Source organism: Glycine soja, chromosome 15 (assembly GCF_004193775.1).
Source record: "Glycine soja cultivar W05 chromosome 15, ASM419377v2, whole genome shotgun sequence".
In the NCBI taxonomy this organism is placed as follows: domain Eukaryota; kingdom Viridiplantae; phylum Streptophyta; class Magnoliopsida; order Fabales; family Fabaceae; genus Glycine; species Glycine soja.
Genome location: NC_041016.1, coordinates 48,248,606 through 48,268,071, shown reverse-complemented (window position 1 = coordinate 48,268,071; position 19,466 = coordinate 48,248,606). Strand labels below are relative to the sequence as shown.

The window sequence follows — 19,466 nt, the reverse complement described above, 5'->3', positions numbered from 1 at the left end:
TTTAATTCATAAAAAAATAAACAGAGCAATCCAAATCCTAATCTTAATCTTAATATTCATATAAATCATCAATATTATGGTTTTAATTTGCATTAGTTATATAGATATATGATTACAAGAACTCTTTATTTATTTAATTTTATATTACAGCCAATGACGTGTAAGTCATTCTACTTGATAATAACACTTCAATTAATATACGCAATTTGATAAAAGAAATTCACGTTAATATTGGAATTTTAACAACTCTAAATAATAACAATTAATAATTAATCTCCACAATCACGACGACAGTGGACGTGTCCCTCCCCACAACGTTTTATATCTTTGGTTTAGAAACCTTTTCCAACGTATGCTTAATTTAATTTGCCTTGTATGAGGGAAGTACGTCAAAAACCACGAAAAAAGAGAAAAAAGAAAATTAAAAAAAAGCCTTATCACATACACAATTCGACAGGCACAAAACCATCCACACATGCCCCTCCGAACACATGCCATAAGCCTACCACTCATCACTTTCTATAGCCACAAAATCACTTCCTGACTTCATTCTTTTCATCTTCTTCTTCTCTTTTTCTCTCACAAGTTCCCTTTTGCATGTTCTACCTCAATTTGACATCCAAAGTTTCTGTCTTTGAATTGAGGTACCATACCCTTTTAGTTCTATTGGGCCAGAAGTATTTGTATTACTCTTATTTGTTACTTTTGATTGAAATTTGTTTCTGGGTAGGTTGAGTTCTTAATTGAAGTGTGTGGTGTAATGGGGTATTGATGAGGTTTTAGAAGATACTTTAATTTTGGAACATTCTAGTGTTTTGGTATAGTGAGGTGGGGCTCAATATGTTAATTTTGGTGGGGAACGTGCAGGGAACAATGAGTTCTCTTGCTTCTCCAGTGAGTTTGGGGAGCCTCATGGGTGTGAGTTCATCTGGAAGGGCCCATTCTATGGTGAGGAGGGTCTCTCTTTCAAGAGGGAACTGTAGGGGGAGAAAGAGATGGCATTGTGTGTCATTGTCTGTGTGTAGATATTCAGTGACCACAACTGATTTTGTTGCTGACCAAGGGAACTCAGTGTCCCTTGATTCTAACAGTAGTAGTAGTAGTAGTAAGGGTGGAGATGATGGTGCTGGTTTTGTGCTTAAGCCTCCTCCTAAGCCTGTGTTGAAGTCCCCAGAGAATAAGAGTGACCCCATTTTGGGGCCCTCAAGGACTATTGGGGACCCTGGGGATGTGGAAGAGAAGAATAAGGTGATTGAATCACTTGGGGAGGTGTTGGAGAAGGCGGAAAAGCTGGGGAGTTCTAAGGTGAATGGTGAAAGGAATAATGGTTCAATGAATAAACCGGTAAGGAGTAATGCAGATGCTAGTCCTAGGGCTGATAAACTGGTGAATTCAGCGGCATATCAGAAGTCTAAAACCATGAAGAGTGTATGGCGTAAAGGGGACACGGTTGCATCGGTGCAGAAGGTAGTGAAGGAAGTGCCAAAGCCTAATAGTAACAAGAATGAAGGGGAGAAGACTCAAACAAGGGGAGGGGAGGAGGTGGTATCCCAAACTCGTGCTCCTCAACTGCCTTTGAAACCTCAACCGCCTTCACAACCTCAACCGGCGTTGCTATCAAAACCTTCGATAGCTCCCCCACCTGTCAAAAAACCTGTTGTTTTGAGGGACAAGGGAGTATCTGAAACAACATCAGTTAAACCTAAAGAAAAGAAGTCACCCATCTTGATTGATAAATTTGCTTCCAAGAAACCGGTAGTAGATCCTCTAATTGCGCAAGCAGTTCTAGCCCCTCCAAAACCAGGGAAGGGACCTCCCCCGGGAAAGTTTAAAGATGATTTCCGGAAGAAAGGTGCTACGACTGGGGGACCAAGAAGACGGATTTTAGAGGATGATGTGATTCATGATGAGGACGCATCTGAACTCAATGTCTCTATTCCTGGTGCTGCAACAGCAAGAAAAGGAAGGAAATGGAGTAAAGCAAGTCGAAGGGCAGCACGACTCCAGGCTGCCAGGGATGCCGCTCCCGTCAAAGTAGAAATTCTAGAGGTTGGTGACAAAGGTATGCTGGTGGAGGAATTAGCCTACTGTTTGGCAACCAGTGAAGGTGAGATCCTGGGTTATCTGTACTCCAAGGGAATTAAACCAGATGGGGTACAAACAATAGACAAAGATATGGTAAAGATGATTTGTAAAGAGTATGATGTGGAAGTCATAGATGCTGATCCATTCAAAGTTGAAGGTTTGGTGAAGAAAAAAGAAATTCTTGATAAAGATGACCTCGACAAACTCAAAGACAGGCCTCCTGTTATTACTATTATGGGCCATGTAGATCATGGCAAGGTAAGTGATGCCACTCTTTACTTTTCATTTATCTCTGATTTTTTACCTTTAAGTCTTTCATTTTCTAATATTTTTTGGTGTGATCAATTGGCAGACAACTCTTTTGGATTATATACGGAAGAGCAAGGTATGGTGAAAATTTAATAAAATCATTATGCTTCTTTCAGTATCTTTAAGCAAGCATGGGCATATAAATTTTATGTGGATGTTTACTTGTGTGAGTGATTATTAGCATGTTTTAAACAACATTTATGTTGTATGATTAGGTTAGTACAATAGTGTACATATGCGTATTTGTTTTTTATTTTTGGTGTCTCACCTATAACAGAACTGTTCCCTATGCTGGTTGGACTGCTGTGGGTTTCTAGGATGGATATGATCCTAAATTTCCAAGCCAGTTATATGCAATCCATGGATTTCAATACGGGATTAGGGATTAGTATAACTTTCAAAACCAAAGCATTTCGAGGGACCTTATGAAAATAGATACTGAGTTGAGAAAAAGTAAAAGGGTTGCTAGTTAGTAAATCATAATATATAATAAGAGACAATTGCTTCACTTTTTACCAATAATTCATAATAGATGTTCTTTATGTGTTTATGAAATGCTATTCTGTACCCTGCTTCCTTTTCTGGATTTTGCTATGCTGGCTGCATCTTGTTATTAGCACCAGGATATGATGGAATTATCTAATTTCAGGTAGCTGCTTCTGAAGCTGGTGGGATCACACAGGGAATTGGGGCCTATAAAGTGGAAGTACCTGTTGATGGCAAAAACTTGCCATGTGTTTTCCTTGACACTCCTGGGCATGAGGTATTCTCAGTTTTAATATATTTTCCACTTCTAAACTTTTCCCTTATAAATATGCAAAACTAATTGTTCATTTCCTTCTGCTGGATCATGGCTGGGTCCTTAATCCTTGTAATGACTTGCTGACTTATGCTAGCATGTAGTTTTTAACTGAATTATTAACTATAACTATAAGTAATCTTTTCACTTTCATTTCCTTTAGAAGTCTAGATGATATATATTATATGCATTCCTGTAGGCATTTGGAGCAATGAGAGCTCGTGGAGCAAGCGTAACAGACATTGCTATTATTGTTGTGGCTGCTGATGATGGGATTCGTCCTCAAACAAATGAAGCTATAGCTCATGCCAAAGCAGCGGGAGTACCCATAATCATTGCAATAAACAAGGCATGCCAACATGAAGTGTCCAACCTCATTTTATAATTTTTATGCTTTACTTGGTGATGATTTCAGGAATTGTTGACAATTATTTATTTATTTGAAACAGATAGATAAAGATGGAGCAAATCCAGAAAGAGTCATGCAAGAGCTTTCTTCAATTGGTTTAATGCCAGAAGACTGGGGCGGTGACATCCCAATGGTTCCGGTTTGTATTTCTTATTTTTTGCTACCATTTTGTATCCTGTTTATGCTTTTTTAACTTTCAAGAAATTATATTTTTCTCTCGTTCTCTTATGTCCAACAGATAAGTGCTCTCAAAGGAAAGAACATAGATGATCTTTTGGAAACTGTTATGCTTGTTGCCGAGGTAACTTGTTTACTCTTGGTGCCACGACTACTAACTAGCTTAAGTCACTTTACACCTATTTTATCCCTTTATCTGATCAATTTATACGTTTTAATGTTCTTATGTTATTGTGTACTGATAGAAAATCTTGCTTTTGACATATACTTGTAAGTTGTGATCAATAGATGGAAATAAATCTCTGAGAGTAATTTTACACATTTAGAATGTCTTGATATTTTCTCAAAAATAGATGGAGTTTAACCCTCACCTCCCATATTTAATTTAATAAATATACGATTCTCCTTGATGCATATTGTATAAAATAAAACTAAGTTATTGTGTCCTAGCATTCTGAAGTCTCCTCCATGTCGGAGACACCTTGATTAATTTTTTGTGCTTTTGTGGACTGAGAAGGCTATTGACTAATTGACAATGCATGTCTTCGGTTAAAATTTACACTTGTTTGGGCTTTTCTCTTATCTTTCTGGTATTATTTCTGACTTAGCATTAATGGTTTAGTTGCAAGAACTGAAAGCTAATCCTGATAGAAGTGCGAAGGGAACTGTTGTTGAGGCGGGGCTAGATAAATCAAAGGGACCATTCGCTTCATTTATTGTGCAGAATGGCACCCTCAGACGGGGAGATATAGTAGTTTGTGGAGAAGCTTTTGGAAAGGTTGGTAGACACAAACTTAAAATCCAATACTATATGATCTTAACAATCGGTTACTGAATTCTGCCATTCTACTTTGCTTCCCTGTGCATTGGTGAACATCTTTTATTTACTTCTTTCAGGTGCGGGCTTTATTTGATGATGGTGGAAAGCGGGTTGATGAAGCTACACCCTCTATACCTGTACAGGTTTGTAAATTCATAGTACAAAAGAGGCATATGATGCATTACTACTTTTGCTTAGGAAAATAAAGAATTCATAGTACAAAATAACTGGGAGAGGGGGGGGGGGGGGGGGGGGAGGTGTGAAGTAGAGGACATCATTTTGCATCAAGCATCTTAAGCTCAAGTGGACAACTACTCTACATCAGTATTGTGGTTTCCCTCGACATGTACATGCACTGAATCACTGCATATACATCAAATATCAGTTTGCTTATTTGATGCTGAATAAGTTCACTCATCTTCCTTTAGGTACCCATTAGTTAGTTAGTTAGTGGGCTGAAATAGTTTGAATAAGGCATGTTGCCTATAAGAAGGGAGGTTGAGAGACAGAGCTACTTTATCATTTGAGAAAGGATTTTACTGTTAAGTGAGAGGAGAGAACATGGTCTCTTGAATACCCTGATTATTCAATAAAATTCATTTATTTCCTAGTTTCTGATTCAGTTTCTATCATCTTCGTTTAGAATATTGATGTGAATTCATTAGTTGGCAGTATAATTGTTGACATGACATTTCTCTAATTGCAATGGAAATTACTTCCTCGCACATGTGCATGTCTATTATATTTATTGTTGTACATTTACAATTACATCCATATGCTGATGTGTGCTGAACAACACAAATGTTCCTACAACCAAAAACAAATTAATTAAGCTGGAGAATACAAATGTGAGGTATCCTGTATTCAATGACCAATTCATTTCTTCAATTTGAGTGCTCTGGCTAACTTTTGTGTCTAGTTAAGGTGTGGGGTGAGGAATTCCTGTAAAAGGCTGTCGTTAAAAGATTTTGCAATGTGTTTTTCACACCAAATGCTACTTTGATCAGTCTCTTTCTATATCGATCCTGGACTTCTCCTTTGGGGCACTAGAGGGATTGGCCTGAGAAGAATAAGTGGAGCTGCCTAGCTGTAGAATTAGTAATCACTATAAAAACGTCTCACTCAGTGTGGATTTCAATTCTCCAAAGATTGATGTGTCATGTTACAACTTACTGATTAAAGGGAATGTTCTCAGTTGAATTTAGTGAGAGGGGGAGAATTAAGAGAGAAAGAGAACTTAGAGAATGAAACAGCTTCTTATTCAGTAGAATGGGTATCCAAATATGTAGAGTCTTGATAGACATAGTGGATACTATTCACCAGGATTATAATAACTGATGCAACTTCCTCAACACTAATATCCGTGAACACTAACAGCACATAAATATGAGAGACATGGACATACTATTTCCTATTTACATTTAATATCATTATTTCCAATGCTTTCCACATTAAAGAATCAAATGATGAAAATCTTTTGGTGGCATCAATTTTGCTGTTAGTAGCATGGGAAAAGATCTATGATGGTGGAGAATATAAGTATAAAACACATTTAGATTTTGAAGTTTCTTAGTTACCTTCATCAGCCACTTTTTAAGAGCCATAATTGTCAGGCTCTTCATAAATGCCAAAATTTAACCTAATTCAAAATTTTCTGTTGTGTCCTCTGTGCTTCTCTACAGGTTATTGGATTGAATAATGTTCCAATTGCTGGTGATGAATTTGAGGTTATTGAATCCCTTGATACTGCACGTGAAAGGGCAGAAACTCGTGCTGAGTCATTGCGTAATGAGCGTATTTCAGCAAAGGCAGGGGATGGAAAGGTCACCCTTTCTTCTTTAGCTTCAGCAGTTTCGTCAGGAAAGCTGTCTGGACTAGATTTGCATCAACTAAATATTATTTTGAAGGTTGATCTTCAGGTATGATCACTGCTACTAGTGATACTTGAATTTGTACAGTTCCGGTTGATGTTAAATTTGCCTTGTTGAACTAATTGATGACTGTCAGTGAAATCAATTATCATGCAGTGATTTTATATAATATTGAATAATTGAAATAAGAGCATAACTTATGTAGTATGTACCTTACCAGTTTACCTTGAAATTTAAATTAAGAACTTATCATATTTAACTACCCCAAGAGGGCTTTGAGTGCTTTTTCTTGCAGGAAAACATGTTTATGCCAATAGAAAGAAGACTACTTTGATAGGGTTATTAATAGTTAGCCAAAGTTGATCTGGCCCAACACTTTGACACAAGCTACTTACCTAGACATGTTTAGATATCTATCTATCAAGAAATAAGTGTTAAGCATGTGTGTGTTCATGTAATTTTGAGTGTAGCCTGTATGGAAGTGTCAATAACCTATCCAATTCTTTATCATTTATGGTAAATATGCAAATCTGTTGTATGCCTGGCCTAATGTTCACAATAGGTAAACATACAATGAAGTTTGCATTTACTGTATTGTTCTAAATAGCTACAACTTCAATGTGTTTTATGGATCATCACTGTGTTTATTGCTTCACATGCAATTAATGTCATTGTTCTTGGTCATGGTTAGGGATCTATTGAAGCTGTCAGAAAAGCTCTGGAGATTCTACCACAAGACAATGTCACTCTGAAGTTTTTGTTGGAGGCAACAGGTGATGTAAGCACAAGTGATGTGGACCTTGCAGTTGCAAGCAAGGCCATCATTTTGGGATTTAATGTGAAAGCACCAGGCTCTGTGAAAAGCTATGCTGAGAACAAAGCTGTTGAGATTAGATTATATAAAGTTATTTATGAATTGATTGATGATGTACGAAATGCAATGGAAGGACTCCTGGAACCTGTTGAGGTAAATCAAGATATCTTAAAATTTGTAACCTTAGTGTAAATTATGCATATGCATGCTTTTGTTCGAGACAAATTATTACATGACATTTAAGTACAGTGGAGTTTGTAAAAATATCTCAGTGACATAAATTTGTGTTTCTAAAGGATACTTGTAGATTTCCATTATAGTTCCTCTTTTATTTTGTCTAAGACATTATAATCAAATATTGTCACTGTATATGTTGTCTAGTACTCTAGTGTGCATTAGGTAGTGCCAACTGGTCCTTCCCTTGCAATTATGGTCCAACATAGTAGGGCATGCTTCATTTCTTATCACTTTTGTATTCTTTTTGAAAGAGTTACTGAAGCTTCAGCTGCAAGACTTACTGCTATCTTTTGTAGGAACATGTAACAATTGGTTCAGCAGTAGTACGGGCCGTATTTAGCAGCGGTAGTGGTCGTGTTGCTGGATGTATGGTTACAGAGGGAAAAATACTACAAGACTGTGGTATTCGAGTCAAGCGGAAGGGAAAAGTAGTTCATGTTGGTATTCTTGATTCTTTGAGACGGGTGAAGGAGATTGTTAAAGAGGTAAGACTCCACTTCCAGCATTACTTGCCATTTTAGGATTCATTCATAAGAATATCACTGCAACAATTGCATGGTACAAGTATGTAGATTATTGGACAAATGTTCCTTAATCTATAAAAACTTACCAGTTGTGAAGCCAATTATTGTCTGTCCATTTTTGTTTGCATTTGGCTATTATGAATGGGAGTTAGCTGTGTTGTTTTTAATTTTTTTTGAGAAATTAACATCTGTAAATATATTGACCTTTACCTATCAAATATGTGATGGAGAGTGATAATAATATGGGGTTTTCAGTAGAATGCTATATTTGCTGCTTTATTGTGTACAACATTCTACTCTAATTAATTAAATTTAGATTGTTGATTGTAAATTCCCAAAAAATGAGTTGCTTTTTAACCCTTTGTTTTGGTAATGAAAATATATTTTAATCATTAATGAACCTTTGGACGATATTGCTCAATTGCTCATAGTTGTTACTCCGACTGATTGCTTTCAATCAGTATATCTATATAGCAATGGGTTTTTAATTATGATTGCAATTGTGGATTTGCAATCATGTTGTAGAGTAAGAATCATCTTATTCAAGTGCAGCTTGTACTTCGCATGCATCAAATAAATTCCCTCATTTAACATTTGAGACTTAATCATTATCTCCTACGCATATGATTTTGTAAGAGAAATTTCTGATTTACCCAATTTTCCTTTATGATGTTTTTCTTTTGATGATGACCATTGTCGAATCTCTCATTTACCTTGTTTTGTTCTCTGGTATGAATGTCAAATGGTTGCTCCTCAGAGTTGAAAAATGTGAGGATATAGGACAGAACCAGGATATAAGACCAAACAACTAAGTTCCATTAGGTGGGATCCATTATATGGATCCGACTCATTGACTTCTATTGAAAATCAACATTGTATTAAAACCTTTTGAACTGGGAATTAATGAAATGGATTCAATTTTAATCCATTGTTAAGTTTTGCGTTGTCAATGAAAATATGATGCCATGAATTTGAAGGACTAGGAATAGGTTTTTATTGCAAGTGCCTTAATTAGTTTAACATTTACAATGTGCACTTTCGTATATATGGTTTTGTATTATGTTATTCCTGGGCAGTGAATCAGATTTAAACTCATGATATTTTGCTTGTTGTTCCTAAGATGTCTTCTATCAAATAAAAGCTTCTTGTTTAGACGCTAACATTCTGATGTAGAATAGCTTTTTCTTGCTACTGTTTTAACCATGATTACTTTTTCTGTGTTGAATATCTTGGTGTTGCTTCTTCATGTCATTGTAGCTACTGCCTGAATGCACATTCTTTTTCTCTCCCTTGTGAGCAGGTAAATGCCGGTCTCGAGTGTGGACTTGGGTTAGAAGACTTTGATGATTGGGAAGAGGGTGACATTCTTGAAGTCTTCAACACAGTTCAGAAGAGGAGGACCCTTGAAGAGGCCTCAGCATCAATGGCAGCTGCTGTGGAGGGAGTAGGAGTTGCATTGTAGAATGAACCATGATGTATTCCACTATGAGATTGGTTCCTATCTTGTGTTTGAGCACAGTGCAAATGCATTCCAGGTTCCAGTTGAAAAAACAATGTATTCTCTCCAATTGATGTTATGAAAGTGGAAAGGTAACAATTCCCTCATCATTATATTGATATTGAGGGTACCACTGCTGAAGATCTGAGTTCAAAATGATTTGTTCCTTGTTGGCTGTAAAAGTGTATATAACAAAGTATATCAGTTTCAGCTCCTTGTAGAGAGGGAAAAAGTTTCAATGCCTTGACCCAAAAATACTTGTAACAACCACATATAAGACAAGGGAAGAATTGCATTTTTTTTTCTTCATTTTTTGTATGATGCTCTATAATGGATGCATCATCTTATTTTTGATAAAAAGGAGGTAAAAAATAGGTGCATCATCTTACACTGGGGTCTGGAAATTTGTATTTCTATTGTGTTTTGCTCCTAGATGAAATATAGTTAGATGATCCAAGGTTATGGACCGATGTAAATACTTTGGTTAAAAAATATTTGCAGTTTGATTTGTCTCCTAATGATTAGATTAAATGAAATTGAGAAAGCATATTGGTTGATGTTTTAACAATCTACACATTAATTTATACGTTTTTAAAATTTTTGGATGTAAAATGTAAAGGAAATATGAAATATTAAATACTAGTATTAATATATTTGATGGAAGTCTATTTTTTTAAAAGATAATGATGGTAGGGAAGAGTTTGAGGCAATGCCTTTTTTTTTTTAATTTATAAATTATCATTTCTATTTTTTTTTTACAGAAATAGAACTATAATATTTCATTAATAATCAAATGATCAATACACAAGTAGGAGCATGATTAGAATACTGGCTACAAGAGAAATATGGGGCAACCCTAGCTGATGCATGGGCTACACCATTGTGTTGTCTCCTCAAGAAACCTATGTTGAAGGTTTGATTACTATCCAAAATTATTCTGCATTCCCGAATAAATATTCCCACCTCAGTTTCATTAAGACTGTTGTAATGCACTTTGTCAACGATTGTCTTGTCCATCTCGAAGATTACATTTGAGAGACCCATGCCAAGGACAAAATCAAGGGCAACACACAAAGTCCTGGTTTCTCCTTCCAAAACGTACAATCTAGGGGATCTCCACTGAGTGATGGTTTCTACAAACACACCTGAACTGCCTCTGATAGATATACCTATACTAGTGCAGTTATATTCCTCAAAAAAAGTTGTCTATATTGCATTTGTAAGAACCTGTTGGAGGCTTGCTCCACAATGCTGCTTCTGATGATCCCATGGATCAGTTGGGCTAATGATTATCTTCTCTTGAGCTTTGATCCCATCCTGATAGAAGAAGTCACCATGCTGCACTATTGCTTTATAATCTAGACTTTTTTTTCCCACACCTCCACAAGCTCCAAATGATATAGCTGCTCGAACTTGATTTGGCTCATCCAACATCTGCATAAATTTAAAATAAAACTGTGCAAAAGAGTCGATTGTGTTAATAAATTGCAACACCTTTTGACCGTATAGACAACACCATTTGTTTCTGCCCATTTAAGCTTGTCATCAGCCATCAAAGATGGCACAAGAGTGTGAGTGACATCAATAATATCATCAGGGATAAGAATCTGGTTAATGATATCCAGATTCCACGAATCATTTTGATGACTAACAATGTCAGCAACTGTCATATCTTCCAAACCCTCCACCATAGGAGTTTCCACATATCCATGGCCTTGCTTTCGAAGCCAAGGCTCCTGCCAAATGTTGACCATGTTACCCAAGCCTAAACCCCATCAGCAACCTTCCCTAAGCACCAATTTGGATGAAAACAAGCTCTGTGTTAGAGTCCAAGTATACAAGTAGGAGATGAAGTTCCATATATGATAGAAATGAAAAAAGTTGAGTACCATAAGAGTGAGGAGAAACTCATAAACCTGAGTCTTAAGATTTTGCGTTAAGGTGTGGTGTCAGATTTACTTATATGTTTATTTACGACCCATTGATGGAAATCTTTCCGGTGTTCAAGTGGAATCTCTGATACTAATTGTTGGGGAACCAAGGGGGGTAAACGTTGAAAAGATTTATACTAATGGACTATGAACAACCATATAAATGAATCTGACACCACACCTTAATTCAAAACCGTAAAATTTCAATTTATAGAAAATCTTCCTCGTGTTTACCTCTTCAGTTCTCCACACTTTGTCATAAGAACGATGAGTTGTGATCAAGAGATGCATCCATGAAGTCCCCCGTAGGATAGTATATAGATTTGAGAATCCTCCCTCGAGAAGAATTAGGTTTAGACAAAAGTCTCCAACCTTGTTTTTCCAACATAGCCACATTGAAAGCATAAAGGTTGCGAAATCTCATACCTCCTCTTTTCTTATCAATGCACATTTTATCTCACGTTAGCCATTTAATTCCTTGAATTCTCTTTTGCACGATCCCCACCCGTAAGAATTCATGATTTTTTAATTTCATCACCAAGACTAAGAGGTGGAGGGAATTGGCATATACTCATACAATAAGCTGGGATAGCTTGAATAATAGATTTCAGCATTGACAAATTTCAAATATCATTCCTATTATCCGCCGTCCAATCTTAAATTCAAAAATAGTATATTAGTTTTGATAACTTTTTTTTGGCAAAATTAATTTGAAAAGAAAAGAGGAACTTAAGATAAGCTAAAACGAACAAAGAGAATTGAATCTCTTTTGTAAAATCGAAGGAATAAGCAAAATCAGGGAAAATATTGAATGCTAAACGAAGTGTGTGTGTGTGTGTGGGGGGGGGGGGGGGAGAATGGAAACAGATATAACATTTTTAAAATTCTTAAATGCATTTGAAAAAAAAATAAGAAATCATAAATTCAGCATATTAATAATTCACAACCATATTTCATTTTTTTCTTAGAAAAATTAAATAAAATGATTTCCCTTTATTATTCATTCTACATTTTCTTGATTTCTCAAATTTAGGAACATAATAATAGTTTTATTTTGATATATTTCGGTATAAATATTTTTGAGACTAAAATATATTTTATTTAAAGGGAGGAATCAAACTCCAATAATATTATAGTGTATAACAATTTATTTTATATAACCAACTCAATTAACTATCTCAAGTTTGGATCAAAAGGCACAATAAAATTTGACATATTTCTTTTTAAAGTAATGTGATGTGATATAAATTGATCTTTAAAGATAAAAAATATAAATTTAACTTTTGAATGTAAAAAAATGTGACAAATTAATTTTATTATTAAAATTGTGAGATCATTTTATTATTAAGTTATAATATTTAAGAATCAATTTAACAATAAGTTATATTTTTAAAGACTAATATGAAGTCATGTTAAAAAGTTTAAAGATCAACTTATTATTAAATTGTTTGTATTACTAATTTGTCATATATTTTACATATTCAAAAATTAAATTTAAAATTATCACTTTTCAAAAAAATTAATTTATCATTTTCTCACCCTTAATTGTTTACCTTAATTTTTTAATTAACAAATTATCATCATCATTCCTTACCCCCCACTAGCCTGTCAGAGTTATAGTCTCTCTCTCACTTTTCAATCCAAAATAAAAACTGACGTGTCTTATGTTCCAATAACTTTGGTTTGTCCAAAGTCAGAACCCAAAGTAGAAAGCAGAAATTCCACCAAGAATCCAAATCCATGTTTTGTAAGGTGATTTCTACGAATATTGCCCCGCTTACCGCATTTCAAATTTCAAACCCTCCAACGGTCGAATTTTCATTAAGGCAAGTTTCAATCTTCAAACACACTTTCCCTGTAACGAAATCAATATTCCATTTCGGAAAAACCTTCTGCCTTTTATTCATCATCATTATCGTCACCACCACCATTACATAACTCCCTCTTTTTAATTTACGCTGTTATTTATTTTTATATTTATAATTATTATTCTTGCTGAATTCAACGTTCAAACTTGGTCGTTTTATCAATGAAGGATAATAATCAATGGTGTCTCTATGACCATGACCCACTTCTTCTCACAGACGTTTCTTTGCAACAAGAATCCTCTTCTTATACTCACTGCTCCAGTTGTAAGAACCCTTCAACTTTTCTCATTTTAATTTTTTCTCTTTCTCTCTCTTGTGGAAACAGCAAATTTTTGTTTTTTAAAAAATTGATTATAACTTCCAAGTTTTGAATTTGATGATATCCTCGTGCACCCTTTTGTCTTGTTTGTCACTTTTTGTTTTCTTTTTGACGCGACAGCTCTTTCACAAGCATCACTGAGCTCTCGGAGTTTGGCTATGGCGGACAAGCCTGTGTCTCGCGGTGACAGCCCCAGCATTGGTTAGGACACTGAACTGAAGAGAAAATGAAAAATTTTGTTTAAAAATTAAATCTTTTCTCGTCTTGGATGAACCCCATTTTGTGATTTTGATGAGGGTTGTGAATTGCTGCTGCAGGGTTTTCTCAGGAAAATGGAAGATTTGAAGGGAACAGCGTGAAATTCGATGACCCAATTGTGAAAAATGTGTTTGATGGTAATGGGATTGGGTTTTGCTAGCACAATTCGAGATTTTTTTTTATAATTTTTTTTGTGGTTTTTTAATTCCTGAAACTTCGGTTTTTAAGCCGAATTACATCGTGTGAGATCCATGTAACCAACCTCAATTAATGGGATAAGACTTTTTTGTTGTATTTTTAATTTTTGTGGTGTTTGAGTGTCTCTTGGGATCTGATCATCTGATAAAATATAATGGGAATATATTGTTTCAGGAAGATCAATTTTGGGGTATTCTCTTACATCCCCAGATTTGGTCATTTGTGGCTCACCAGATATTGCTGGAATCAGCTATGGTGATTCCCCTGAGTTGTTGAAGAACAAACATTCCAAGGATGTGGAGCAATCTATGGAGCTTTCTCTAGAGTATGGAATCAAGGGGTCTCAAGTTGAAGCTGACAATGGCCATAAGATCCCAACCGTTAAATTCTCAAACTTTTGTCAAGCTTTTGAGCAAGAGGAAGAGCTGCTATCCCCTGAAGCCTCCTTTGAGCTTCTTCCACCTCTTGTAACCAAGAATGAGTCACCCCAAGATCTCCCTCTTAGTGAGTTCAACTCTTGTTATCTCTGATTGTGAATAAAGGTTTTGAAATTTGAACATGGTTATACATGAAGTGAAGTTGCTGGTTACAGTCCAAACTCCAGATTTTTATTTAACAACATTTTGCTTCAAATTCAGGAGATACTGAGATGCTAGAAGACATTGGAGTGTCTCAGGAGGCAGAAATGGAGTCCTCCGAAGTATGCCTCTTTGTGAATAGGGATAGATTTGCTGTTTTGAGCAGGAAAAATGTAGGGTGATAATATGTGCTTTCATTTACAATGATGTTCTTGTAGGATACCGAGGATATTGGGATGGAAGCGAAGTTTAAGAGGCTGAAAAGAGACTTTGACAGTCAGAGAAAGGAGCTGACGGAAACAAGGAGGGAGTTGGGGGAGATCAAGAGAGAGAATCAACAGAAGAGTAGAGAATGCCAAGAAGCTTGGAACTCCTTGAAAGAGCTTCAAAATGAGCTAATGCGCAAGTCCATGCATGTAGGATCTTTGGGTATGCATAACCCTTTCTGTATTTATTATTACACTATTATAAAACTAAACATTTGAGGTTTTTTTTATCTGATCAACTAATATTTTCGGCTCTGCAGCATTTGCCATTGAGGGGCAAGTGAAGGAGAAAAGTAAGTGGTTTTCATCACTGAGAGACTTGACGAGGAAATTGAAGGTACTGATATCTTAACAAAGTTGAGTGACAAACAAATTAAGAAGGGTAAAGATATATTTATAACATGTTAATCAATTTCATTGCATAGATTATGAAAATGGAACACATCAAGCTATTAGAGGAAGCAGAGGCAAGCAAAAAATATCAAGCAGATATGAGAGAAATGGGGCTTATTATTAAGTCCAAAAGTAAGTAGATTTTGTTGCAACATAGCTTTCAATCTTACACACGTTAATAGTTTACCGTTCCGCATTTGTGCATAATCTAATTCCTCTATTTATGTTATAGTAAATGAACAGCTGGAGTCACATGAAGATCTCAAGTCCAAATATATTGAAGGGGCTACGGAACGGAAAGATCTTTACAATAAGGTTTTGGAGTTGAGAGGTAAGTTGTGCAGTTGATTTTGTTTTCATAGATTTGGATTGGATGGGATATAAATAATATGCATGATCATTGATCACTAACTAATTATCCTTCTTCACAGGAAACATAAGGGTCTTTTGCCGTTGTAGGCCTCTCAACACCGACGAGATATATGCAGGAGCAACAGTGGCCTTAGATTTTGAATCTGCGAAAGATGGTGATTTAACTGTAATGTCAAATGGAGCTCCTAAGAGGACTTTCAAGTTTGATGCTGTCTTTGGTCCCCAAGCTGAGCAAGGTATTGATGCTTTCATGCCATGATTTCTTTAAGATGGGATTCTGAAATGAACACAAATGCTCATTTTGACAGATTTGTATTGTTTTCTTTATAGCTGATATTTTTAAAGACACAGCACCATTTGCAACCTCAGTTCTAGATGGGTTCAATGTATGCATTTTTGCATATGGTCAGACTGGGACAGGAAAAACTTTCACAATGGAGGGCACAGAAGAGGCTCGAGGTGTTAATTTCAGGACTCTTGAGAAAATGTTTGACATAATCAAGGAGAGGCAGAAGCTCTACTGTTATGATATTTCTGTAAGTGTCTTAGAAGTGTACAATGAGCAAATAAGAGATTTGCTGGTAGCAGGAAATCATCCAGGAACAGCTGCAAAAAGGTATACCACAAATTAGTTGGACAAGGAAATTAAAGTGAAACTTAGTATTAGCTTATTCTATAAGTTTTTCAGAATAGTAACTGATATAGTCACTAAAATGTGGTTAATTGTAGACTTGAGATAAGGCAAGCTGGTGAAGGAATGCATCACATTCCAGGGTTGGTTGAGGCACATGTGAACAATATGACTGAAGTCTGGGAAGTCCTACAAACCGGTAGCAATGCGAGGGCAGTAAGCTCAACCAATTCCAATGAGCATAGCAGCCGATCTCACTGGTCAGCTTAAACTTTTTTTAATTAGATTCCTAAACCATATTTGAATCATATTTCTAAACCATCTGGTTGGATAAACACCGCTTATGATGGCCTGTTGTTTCTGTATACAGCATTCACTGTGTTATGGTTAAGGGGGAGAATTTGTTGAATGGGGAATGCACGAGAAGCAAGCTATGGCTGGTGGACCTAGCAGGCAGTGAGCGAGTAGCAAAGACAGAAGTGCATGGCGATAGACTAAAGGAGACACAAAATATTAATAGGTCTCTCTCTGCACTTGGTGATGTCATATCAGCTCTTGCAACAAAAAGTTCACACATTCCTTTCAGGTTATGTCAACATAAGTTTTAGCTCATGTTTTCGATTACAAATGCTGAAATATCTTTTTGGTCTATTGGTTGGTTTTGAAATTTTTGTTCTTCATGCTGCAGGAACTCCAAGCTTACACACTTACTACAAGACTCATTAGGTACTTATTTCTCCATGCAAAGAAACTTATCTAGGGTTGCTTCTTTTGCTCGTGTATGCCTGACTTCTATCCTCCACATGTATGCAAATATAACTAGAAAATTTGATGGACAATCTTGTTTTTCTAGGAGGAGACTCAAAGGCACTCATGTTTGTACAGATCAGTCCTAATGAAAATGATTTGAGTGAGACAATTTGCTCTCTGAACTTTGCTAGTAGAGTAAGAGGAATAGAATTGGGACCTGCAAGAAAGCAGTTAGACACTGTTGAACTTTTGAGACACAAACAAATGGTATGACTGATGTAATGCTGTTGTATTTATAAAGTACCTATATTTCACTGCTTAACTGTGATAGTCTGTTTCATTTTCAATAAGTTACTCTCCTTTGTTAGGTTGAGAAAGTCAAACAAGAGGTAAGGCTGAAAGATTTGCAAATCAAGAAGCTGGAGGAAACAATCCATGGATTGGAGTCCAAGATGAAGGAAAGAGACAGTAAGAACAAAAATCTCCAAGAGAAGGTATCATATCAAAGCACAAATTTATAATTTATATCCTTATAAGTAGTCTTCCTTTCCCCAAGTAGATGGATTCTCTTGGACTTCACTTGCGAATGTCTCATCATTGTCCGTTTTCACTTCTAAGGTCAAGGAACTGGAATCACAACTTCTGGTTGAGAGAAAGCTGGCGCGTCAACATGTAGACTCAAAGATAGCTGAACAGCACCAAATGAAACATCAAGAAGAGCAAAACAATACACTTCTGAGACCAGCACTTGCAAGTAGACCACTAGGAAGTCTCAAGAATTTCAATGATCCAGTTAGTGGTGGGTGGTTCAAAGACCAACAAATAAATTCAGCTAAACCACTCACTGAGAACAACATCTTGAAACCTTGTATACCTTTTTCTACAATGGAGAGCTCCATCAAGTGCATTGATCATGCTGAGAAAGAAAACAATCCTGACATGGCTGACAAAGCCCTACTGCCAAAAAGGCCTGGAAGAGCTTCTATCTGCATGATGACACCGCGTGTTCCTTCAGCTGTTGCTTCAAGGAGAAACTCTCTGATTCCACTCCCAAGTATACCTAGCTTAACACAGTTCCAATCACCATTATTACCAAAGTTAACAAACCAATTTGATCAGAAGGATGCCAATGGGGAATCAGAAACCAACTGTGTGCCTGCACAGACTCATTGTGAGAGTCCCAAAGAAGTTAGAAGTGGTGCTAAGAGGATTGGTAGCATACTAAGAAGAAGCCTTCACAAGAAAATACAGGTTAAGTCTCCACTTCAGCAGCACATGAGGAAGGTTGGTGTAAATGTAGGGATGGAGAAAGTTAGAGTTTCCATTGGAAGTAGGGGGAGATTGGCACCAAGGGGGCAAGTAGGATCTGGTAGAAGAGGAGGAGCTAAAGATATTCAACAAAAGAATAGTCAAAAGGAGAAGGAAAGGGGATGGATATAAAAGCTGCATTGATCTACATTTTTTTTTGTGTGTGTGTGTGTGTGGATAGATGAAATTGATTTCTTGTGTGTCACCCCTTTCAAGTAATGTGAAAAATGATATGTTTTTCATATGGGAAATGTTAGAAAAGTGTGAAAACTTTATTGTGTACCCCTTAATGTGTATGTATGTGAAAAATTTATTTCATGATTCTCGTCCATAACAAGTGTGAACAATCAATCTATCTACAAACATGCTAGTCTTGAGTCTCGACATAATAGATTGATTTCCAATAGTAATTGTCTATGAATGTCTAAGAACAATAAAGTTCTAAATAAGCCAAAAACATTTCAGTATTAAATCGTACTTGATGCCTTGCAGTAAAAAACAAATTGCTCAAGAGTTTATCATGCTAATTATGTAAATAGCTATTTAAATAATAAAATGAAGAAATGTTTCGTAAAAATAATATGATCCATTGTACACTAAAATGTTAGTATGTTGTTGGCCAACATATCCCAACATCATTAAGGTACAATGGTGTCAAAACTTGCAATGACTATAAATGGCTTCTCAAGAAATATGAAAAATAGTATGAAACTCATTTGTTAAGAGAAGAAATGACATGGAGCTTTTGTTTCAAGTTATCTTGGTTTATTTCGGAAATGAGGTTGGGTAACTTTATTCTTATGTTTATTAAGAGGTAATAAAATATTTATTTTAGGTATATTTTCCTCCCAAGAAACTATTATCTCCACGTTCTACTCTTTTTTATTCCTTGAGAAAGGGGCTAGAAAAGTGAATTATTGATAAGAAGTATCTTGTTGAATAATAATACAAACATACCTTGATCAATACCCACTATACCCTATTATCCTCTCATTCATGTTACTTGCATATCAACGTGTACGTGTGTTTATAGAATTCTCAACAGAAAAAA

The 19,466-nt window shown here is 35.9% G+C and overlaps 2 protein-coding genes across 3 annotated transcripts; both read left to right on the top strand.

The window, feature by feature from the left end:
• The first annotated feature begins 451 nt into the window (after window positions 1-451).
• LOC114388338 (translation initiation factor IF-2, chloroplastic-like) lies at window positions 452-10,049 on the top strand. 2 transcript variants are annotated; one of them, XM_028348761.1, is made up of 13 exons: window positions 452-644; window positions 731-2,343; window positions 2,438-2,470; window positions 3,044-3,157; window positions 3,393-3,542; window positions 3,643-3,741; window positions 3,841-3,903; window positions 4,402-4,557; window positions 4,677-4,742; window positions 6,282-6,518; window positions 7,162-7,437; window positions 7,818-8,006; window positions 9,346-10,049. In XM_028348761.1, exons 2-13 carry the CDS (start codon window positions 841-843, stop codon window positions 9,505-9,507), a joined length of 3,048 nt encoding a protein of 1,015 aa, XP_028204562.1. In that variant the 5' UTR covers window positions 452-644; window positions 731-840; the 3' UTR covers window positions 9,508-10,049. The 2 variants fall into 2 exon arrangements, with proteins under 2 accessions (XP_028204562.1, XP_028204561.1); XM_028348760.1 differs by having other exon boundaries at window positions 452-2,343.
• A 3,297-nt stretch (window positions 10,050-13,346) lies between these two features.
• LOC114386492 (kinesin-like protein KIN-14Q) lies at window positions 13,347-18,749 on the top strand. Its single transcript, XM_028346509.1, has 17 exons — window positions 13,347-13,606; window positions 13,782-13,862; window positions 13,979-14,056; window positions 14,292-14,621; window positions 14,756-14,817; window positions 14,914-15,124; window positions 15,222-15,298; window positions 15,387-15,486; window positions 15,587-15,685; window positions 15,786-15,962; window positions 16,057-16,342; window positions 16,456-16,617; window positions 16,728-16,943; window positions 17,046-17,083; window positions 17,211-17,374; window positions 17,476-17,601; window positions 17,726-18,749. Exons 1-17 carry the CDS (start codon window positions 13,504-13,506, stop codon window positions 18,545-18,547), a joined length of 3,132 nt encoding a protein of 1,043 aa, XP_028202310.1. The 5' UTR covers window positions 13,347-13,503; the 3' UTR covers window positions 18,548-18,749.
• The last annotated feature ends 717 nt before the right edge of the window (window positions 18,750-19,466 follow it).